General features: G+C 41.7%; 1 protein-coding gene across 5 annotated transcripts in view; it reads left to right on the top strand.

The window, feature by feature from the left end:
- Nucleotides 1-596: 596 nt before the first annotated feature.
- Nucleotides 597-8,730, top strand: part of znf644b (zinc finger protein 644b) — a 107,905-nt gene continuing 99,771 nt past the window's right edge. The window contains exons 1-2 of one of the 5 annotated variants that reach the window (XM_055641382.1): nt 1,181-1,292; nt 2,470-2,512. Coding sequence is in view for 1 of the 5 variants with exons in the window: in XM_055641377.1 (XP_055497352.1) it covers nt 1,108-1,292 (185 nt within the window). In the remaining 4 variants the exon portion in view is untranslated. Of the gene's footprint in view, nt 756-1,086; nt 2,513-8,730 lie in introns of those variants that run through there. The other 4 variants (XM_055641380.1, XM_055641377.1, XM_055641379.1 and 1 more) reach the window with 4 other exon arrangements.

The following is an 8,730-nucleotide window of genomic DNA, read 5'->3' as shown; positions in this document are numbered from 1 at the left end:
AAAAGCAATATTTTTCTGAGTATTGTGTATTATATGATGAAATATAAAAACAAGGGCTGAAAATAAAGGGTTTCGACCCGAAACGTTGCCTATTTCCTTCGCTCCATAGATGCAGCCTCACCCGCTGAATTTCTCCAGCATTTTTGTCTACGGCTGAAAATAAATGTTTATTTCAGAAAGATAAAGGATCAGGTGCCTGTAAAAGTATAGATTTTCATGATATGCTGGAACTGGAAATTCCATGAGAATAGTGAAAGGAAAAAGTTGCAAAATTTGGTAAGTAATCAAGTCTACATTGTAAACGAACAGTTGTCAATAATTCCTCTCAACATGCTATCCAGCACTAGCAGCTATTTTTCTCATGGACATGATTACTCAGATTTCATTTTCAGTAGTTTTATTATAAAATATATTTGCAACATCTGTAAAACTGTGGACGTTGTAAATATTTGAATCCTATTTAGTAAATAATGTAGCACTGCATTGTTATTGGAGAGTTTTCATCTGGATAATTAATTTATTTTCTCCACAACTAATTTTATTTGGCTGCCCTCTTTTCCTGAGGGCTGTGGTTTCCCAACGTCTCATGAGGGAATGGGAGTGTGTTGGGCTGAAAAGCTGGCCCAACAGCCAACAATTATTGTTCTCTTGAAAGAGGCGTCGAGTTGCCTTGGTCTTCTTGACGCTCTTCTCTTTAATACCTGCCTGCTGGTTTTTATGGTGCGGCGAAGTTCACCCAGTGCTGCCAGAACGGGGTAGGATTATGATATATTTCAAACGTGCTTTTGCGTGTGGAAAGGGGACACCTGGCCAGGAAGCCACCACCATTTGCATTGCTGCTGCCCCTCACGGTTGCAGCGGCTGCCACTTCAACAAGCGAAGAGCCACTGAGCTGCATCTGCCCTGCATGGCGCTCCACTCCCGCCATACGCACGGCGGCCGGACAAAGGATTGCAGCTCTCGTTCGGCCGCCAGTCGCCGCGAAAAACAAACACCTTACTTGATCTTTTCTTTTGTTTCCTCTCTTCGGAAATTGCTATGTTGCTAAAGGCGGCTGGGATTGCCTCCGGCCGGGCTTGAGAGAGAGAGAGAGAGGGGGTTGTGTGTATGTGGGGGGGGGAGGGCTTTTCCCAGCGCCATCTCTCCTTCCTTCCCTCCCTCCCGCCGCCATCTTCGCACAATCGTAAAGCAAAATGGCGGCGCTGGAATGGATGGAGGACGACCGCTGACAATAATAAAACACCATACCCGAGCAGCTCGGCCGCATCGCGCACCTTCCCCTTGTGCCAAAGGTACGTGCCCTTTTATTTTTTGGGGAAAAAAAGCAACAAAACTTTTTTTGCGCCGCCGGAACTCAGCGGCTCGCTTGGTGCTCGGGGTTGACGGTGGGTCGTTCGGTTTGGATATGGGCTTTCTTTTTGAAGTGCATGCTTCGTGTGCCAGCTTTTCTTCCTCGCCTTGCGTCCAGCTGCTTGGTTGGGTTGTGGCTTTTGGGAGCAGTGAACACGGTGGCGTGACATGTTCACGCTGACACAAACCAGGCGGCATGGGGCACACACAGCGCTTCCATGTCTTTCTTGCCACGCCAACATGACATTCCGGACCAATGTTTGGGTTTATTGCCCACCCCAACAATCAGGATAAATAAAAAGTTAGGTTTTTAATCTATTTTTTACTGTTATATGTTTTGAGCCTCGAAATAATGATGTCTTTACGAATGGGTTTCTGCAACTCTCCACACTCGCACACAAAGTAAAATCAATTCTTGATTCTGGGCAAAATGGGGGAAACATACCAGGAAAATGTGGGAATTAAAAAGGGCTTGTACTTTGTGGCTTTCTATTCTATCCCTTTCAACTTGGGTTGCTAATGTTGAAATATGCCCCCCATATCCTATATTTATATTTAATTTTCTTGGTGTTAGATGGCTTTTGTTACCAAAGAATAGCACCAAGGCCAATGATATACACAACATTAACCTTTGGATTCCTGTGTGATTTTGTTTTAATGTTGTAAGAAGGTAATTACTATCAGGAGGATTTGAGAGTTAATTAAATATGGATAAATTGAAGCATTGCGTAAGAAGTTTTTAAGTGTTTGTATAACTTGTGCAAGCTATAAATTTGCAATCATGACTTTGGAGGTTTTAAAATAAAAAGTGACCGTTTAATTCAATTCTTGAAATGTAAGATAGTTAAAAGTTCACCATTGGCATGATCATGGACAGTATAACAATGTAATTTTAAATTTTCAATTATGGTGATACTACCTCTGATTAGAAATTCAAAGGTATAGTGGTTCATTGTCTTGGCTTTTGAAAACTGATAACGCATATCTTATTTCATGTTTGATCTCAAATACTTCCATGTTAATATTCTTTATAAATTATCTCAATTGGAAATGTGTAGTTCTATAAAGTGTGCTTTATAGCTAAATAATTATTTTCAAATTACATTAATTATTTTGCAGCCATACACAGTGTCCAGTTTCTACATAACCCATCCTGAAAATGGTAATTAAATGCATAATTATCTTTTCTGGTGAACTTTTTAGGGCAGAAGTTAGCCATTCCACATAGTACTGTGGAATGATTTCCACCTGGCTTCTCTAGATGTACGTTATAAAAACATGTGGTTTTCAATTCTATTCTTTGTACCTTCTTGGATTTCAATTGAATTTCAAGTTACAGTAGGATGTGGGAAGAGTTTGTAACATACCAAATGCTCAGCTCTCTCGTCAACCTGTTCATAATTGACAGGACTGTCATAATTACTGTCATATTTCAAATATTTGCAATATCGTGGCCAGGTTATAGGGTTGGTTCTCAATTTGGGTGTTCTTGCACTTTGGCAAATAATTTTGTAGCTTTTTTATTTTAAAGTTTGTTATGTTCTATTCTTGCTTAAATTAAAAAAACATAATATGTTGACAACAGTTTGCTGAAAAAAAATTGTTCCACACTATCAAAAGTTTCATCTCCTTGGATGGTGCAATGGTGATCTGGTAATTCTTTTTGAAATACGAAAGGGTCTGTTAAGCTCAATCCATGAATTTAGCATTTTATGAATAAGATTGCAAAAAAAAAATATTTTTTCATTTGTGTTGAAAATTAAATGTTAGAAATTATGCTTGAAAATATTTGGCATATTTGCTTCATATTTAAACAGAGCACTCGAGTGAATAGGAATGGAATCAAAAGTGTTATTTTGCCCCATGGGATCTAATACAAGTTGAAGACCAAAGCTGTATATGCTTTGTTAGCTGTTTGACATTACATAAAATGTGTAATCTTTTGAGTTGCATCGAAAACTGGCTATAAAGCTAGTGCTGAGGGCAACAAAATATCCTGCCACTGCTTGTTAGAGCAGTGTGTTTGCTGATTTTGGTACTATTGAAAAAACATTTCCAATTTCATGGAGCACTGATGAAACTACAAGATAAAAGGAATTATTTTTTCCCAAAATTCTATCCAGTTGAGTTTTTTTCTTTGAGACCAATAGTCACTGTTCATCTTTAAATATCAAATATATACCAACATTTATTGTGGATCCATAATTAACTTTGCGAAGGGATTGCATTTTCTCATATCACTGTTGTCCTTGACTGTGAACGATATTCCCAGCGAGCTATTCGAGAATTGCAAGCTTTTGACCCTACAATGACAGAGGAATGACAATATCCTTCCATTTTGAGATGCTGTGTGGCTTGTAGTTGAAATGAGATGCGATGATGATCTCGTGCCTGCTTCCTTGCCCTAAAGAGCAGGAGTTGTGATTTTGGAACACAATTTCAGAAACACATGGATAAATTGCTGTACTGCCAGCATTGTTTGTAAAAGGTTGGATTATAAAATGTGCATGTTTGTAGGTTAGTTGGCTTGGTATAAGTGTACATTGTCCCGGCTGTGTGTAGGATAGTGTTAATGTGCGGGGATCGCTGGTGGCCCAAAGGGCCTGTTTCCGCGCAGTATCTCTAAACAGTCCTTAATGGCCGCCTCGCCAACAGTCTATCTCGTCCCTTCTGTTTTTCTTATTTTAAGTATATCTTAAATGTATGTTTTAATGTTTCTTGGTATGTTTTATGTGGGGTGGGGTGTTCGGGGGAAACATTTTTCTGCCACTTACCTCGACGGTGATGCAATTTCTTTCCGTGTCACGTCTCCTTACCCCCCCCACCCCTGCGGCCTACAACGTGGAGTGGTGCAGCCTTTCCTGGGGACCAGCCTGGAGCTTCAAATCTCGGTACCGGTGCGGACTTACCATCACGAAGCAGGCGATCCTTTGCCGAGGATCGCCAGCGATAAGTGCTCCGACCATGGAGCCTGTGGACTTTAACACCGTGAAGCCAGTCTCTGGTAAGAAGAGGCTGATTCGGGAGCTCCATGCTGCGGAATGTTCCGATCGGTCCTGACGCCGGAGATTCCATCATCCCGACGCGAGGGCTTGAACATCGGACCGTCGACAGCAGCACTGCGGAGGGTTCAAAAGGCCCCGACCACGGGTGAAAAGAGGAGGAAGATGACTGAACTTCATTGCCTTCCATCACAGTTAGGAATGTTAATTCCACTGTGGTGTACATTTATGTCAAATTTTATTTTATGTGGCTGTGTACTGTTGCTTTTCACTTAGTATGGCTATATGGCAACTCAAATGTCACTGTACCTTAATTGGTTAAGTGACAATAAATACTAACTTGAACTAAAACTAATAAGGAATAACTAATTGTTTGGGCCTTGGATGATTTTGTTCTCCTTAACTGTACGGCCATGCTTCTTTAGAAGCAGTATACTTTTGGAATACTATTTTGGTTACTGATGAAGGAGTTTGCCTTCTTGATTCTTTTTGTGGGACTATTGAGTACGATGGGTCTGTACTCAAATTTAGGTGAGAGGTGGCCTCATTGAAACTCAAGGATCTATGAAGGGATTGTAGAATAGAAGTTGAGGGTAGACAAAATTGCTGGAGAAACTCAGCGGGTGCGGCAGCATCTATGGAGCGAAGGAAATAGGCAACGTTTCGGGCCGACTGCTTCCATTGGTTAGAAAAGTTAGAACATGATAAGGGGTCAGCTTTTCAAGGCTAAAGTGACGAGAAACTTTAATTTTAAATGTTGTAAATATTTTGACATTCTATATTCTGTGAAGGTTTAGTTGTTGAGCATTTTAAATATCAGCTCTGAAGGAAGTATGGCAGCCTGTCAGATTTGTCAATTCTCTGCAATCTGCTAGTTTCATACACCAACTCTTATCCCGTCGCCATAGCTCCACAATTACTTTTTATTTCTTCTCTTCAAGCATCTAACCAATTCCTTTTGCAAACGGTTACAGAATAGGTATTAAATTCCAAATTCTGCTTACTTGTGTTTGGAAAATATTCCTTTCTCATGACAACCAACTTAAGTTGTGTTCTGTTTATTTAACTGCCATTAAGGGAAACAACTACTCTTCACCTTGACTGAATACTAGATGATTTTTAACGAATTGTTGCCTCGCTTTCTTCAGTGTGTCCACATAATTGAGATCCGTTGTCCAAAGGACTAATGCCCTAAATCTTTTTTTCCTGCAAAATCTATATCACCTTCGTACCTGTCTTATGATGGTGTGAACAGAATTGGATGCAACAAAAGTTCAACCTAGTTTCCTTGCTTTTCGACTTAATTGATGAATAAAGCCCGGGATCCTGTATCTTATTAACGTGTTCTCAATTTCCTGTGCCGTATTCAAAGATTTGTCTTCCACTTATCTCTGTTCCTGCAACCTCATTGGAACTGTAACTTTAATATTATATTAGCTTCCATCATTCTTTCCACTATAGCTGTTGTAGCAAATGGGTGTTTATTTTCAGCATTCGGGCGTGGTCCAAAATATAAGCCAAAGGTTGATAGACGTTTAGACACTTGGGGCATCAAGGAATTAGGTAGGAATTAGCTATGATTTTATTGAATGGCAGAACACACTCATGGGCAGGTGTGGGCTGTTTCATTTTTCTATGTTGCTATTTTTATGTTTGTTTTGCCTCTGGAGTTCAGTGCTTTGGTCAATATTCACTTCTTACAGTCAAGGCTTAAGGTGGGGCAGTGACTAATCACCTGATGAAATTTAACTGATTACCGATGAGAAGCAATTGCTGGGAATGCAAATTATCACTTTGTATTATCTTCGATCACTTCATCACTTTGAATTTACGGAAGGTAGGTAGATCAGCAATTGGGCAAATTAGGTTTTGCATGGTGCATCCTTTCCAGATGATCTTATGGTTTGGTGAGTAGATTCTATTTTTGTAGATCAACTGGAATAATTTTGTTAGAGGCACTGCTATTTCTGGAGCACAACTGTCGCACTGTAGAATGAACGATGAAATAGTTCATAGTCTCTGCTGCAACCATTGTGCTAGCCATTTCTAGAAACTGGAATTAATTAAATTCGTGAGGACTTCCCCAGAGAAGAATGAGATGTTTCAGCCACAGTCTGAAGTAGAATCTTGACCTGCAACATCACCCATTCCTTCTCTCCAGGGATGCTGCCTGTCCCGTTGAGTCACTCCAGCTTTTTGTGTCTATCTTCGGTTTAAACCAACATCTGCAGTTCTGTCCTACACATGCTAATCCAAGTAATCTCATTTGTCTGCACAAGGTCCGTATCCCTCTATGCACTTCCCTCTATTCATATATCTTGTGCCTCTTAAATGTTGCTATCACATCTGCCTCGCCATCTTCCAAAGTATTGCAGTTAGATATCCCTCCCTGTGTAAACAAAAAAAACTTGCTTTGCACATCTCCTTTAAGCTTTCTTGCCCTAAAGCTATGCCATCTAGTCTTTGACATTTGTACCCTGGGGAAAAAGACGTATTTACCTGATCCATCCATATTACATTCTTTCATCGGCCCCTTACAGCCTCAGAGAAAGCAATTCAAGTTTGACCAGCTTCTTGTAGGTAATGCACTCCAATCCATTCCAACAGAAGATTAGATCAAGGGAGGATCCATGGTGAGCTTGCCGAGTGGATACAAAATTGGTTTGGTGATAGGAATCAGTGGGTGATATTGGAATTGGTATATTGAGTAACAGTAAAAGACGTTGTTTTGCACGCTGTCCAGGCAGATTAAACCATGCACAGGTAAAATGGGTAGTACAAAAATAGAGAGGAACTGGAGTGCAGAATATAGTGTTCCAGCTACAGAGAAAATACAGTAAAAAAAAAAAAAAAAAGTGCAAAGCTTGCAACAAGGTAGATTGGAATATTGGGTAAGCATATGAGAGGTCTCTTCAAGTGTCTAATAATAGTGGGAAAGAAGCTTCTCTTGAATCTGGTGCTGTGTGTTTTCAAGCCTGGTGTATCTGTGGCTGGCAGTTGAGGGTTGTGTCTCAGACTGGAGGCCTGTGAGCAGTGGTGTGCTGCAGGGATCATTGCTGGGCCCATTGTTGTAGCCCAACACAGGTGACTATTTGTGTGCTAGCCACAGAAGCAGATCTACAAACTCGTATTGCAATCACTCCACACTCTTAAATTTCTATTCTATACACTGTAAATCGATCAATTGTGATCATATATAGTCCTTCTGCTGACTGGTTAGCACAAAACAAAAGCTTTTCACTGTATCTCGGTACATGTGACAATAAACTAACCTGAAACCGATTGTTGCCTGTATTAACAATTTAGATGAGAATGTTATTGGCATGGTTAGTAAGTTTGCAATGATACCGAGATTAATAATTTAGCCAATAATGAAAAAGATTATTTCGGATTACAACCAGTTCTTGAACAATTGGGAAAGTGGTCCAAGGAATGGCAGTTTGAAATTAACTCGGACATCTGCTACATTTTTGCAAATTAAATCAGGCAAGAAATTTCATAGTAAATGCAGCAGGGCTCTGGAGAATGTTGTTGAACAGGCTTGTTTTATATCAGATGTGTCAAACTATCCGCGAACCAATCCGGCCCGCGGGATGATTTGGGGAAAAAAAGGGAGGGCCCGGGGCTGCGGTGTCTGCCCGCCCGGTCCATCGTCTCCATCCACGGCGTAGGAGCCTCGCCGACGGTCAGCCTGGCATCCTGCTGGCGGTCTGGGGAAACTGTCTCTGAACTCGGTCCTGGCAACAGCCGTGACCTGACACCAGGCGTCGCTCTGGCCGGGGCCCCCAATACTGGGAGGGAGGGAGAGAAGGGGGGGAGAGAGTGGGGGCAGGGGGCAGAGAGAGGGGGAAGGTGAAAGGGGGAGGGAAGAGAGGGTGGAGGGGAATGAGAGAGGGAGGGGGAAAGACAGGGGGAGGGGTAGTGGAGAGAAGGAGAGGGGGGAGAGAGATGGGAGGGGGAAGAAGGAGAGGGAAGGAGCCGTCACAACCCAGTAGTTTAGTTTGAGGCAAATTAGAGGCTGAAAGCCCTGTCCCACGGTACGAGTTCATTCCAAGAGCTCTCCCGAATTAAAAGAAAAAAAAAAAAAAATCGAACTCCTGGCAAGCACGGAGAATGAACGTAGCGGGTACATCGGAACTCGGGGACGTCTCTTAGCGCTAACGGCAGGTATTTGGGAAGACTCGCTAATGGCAGGTAAGCACGGGGAGACTCGTGAAGATTTTTCAACATGATGAAAAATGTCCACGAGAGACCCGAGTACCGACGAGTGGCCATTACTGTAAATCTCTAGTTCGAATCAGGGCAGGTAGAGCTTTGGGAAGACTCGGGACAATGGCAGGTAAGCACTTTGTTGTTAGAGACTCGTGAAGATTTTTCA

Source organism: Leucoraja erinacea, chromosome 10 (genome assembly GCF_028641065.1).
Source record: "Leucoraja erinacea ecotype New England chromosome 10, Leri_hhj_1, whole genome shotgun sequence".
NCBI lineage: Eukaryota > Metazoa > Chordata > Chondrichthyes > Rajiformes > Rajidae > Leucoraja > Leucoraja erinaceus.
Note: the sequence above shows the minus strand (reverse complement) of the source record. Positions and strands in the feature narration are given on the sequence as shown.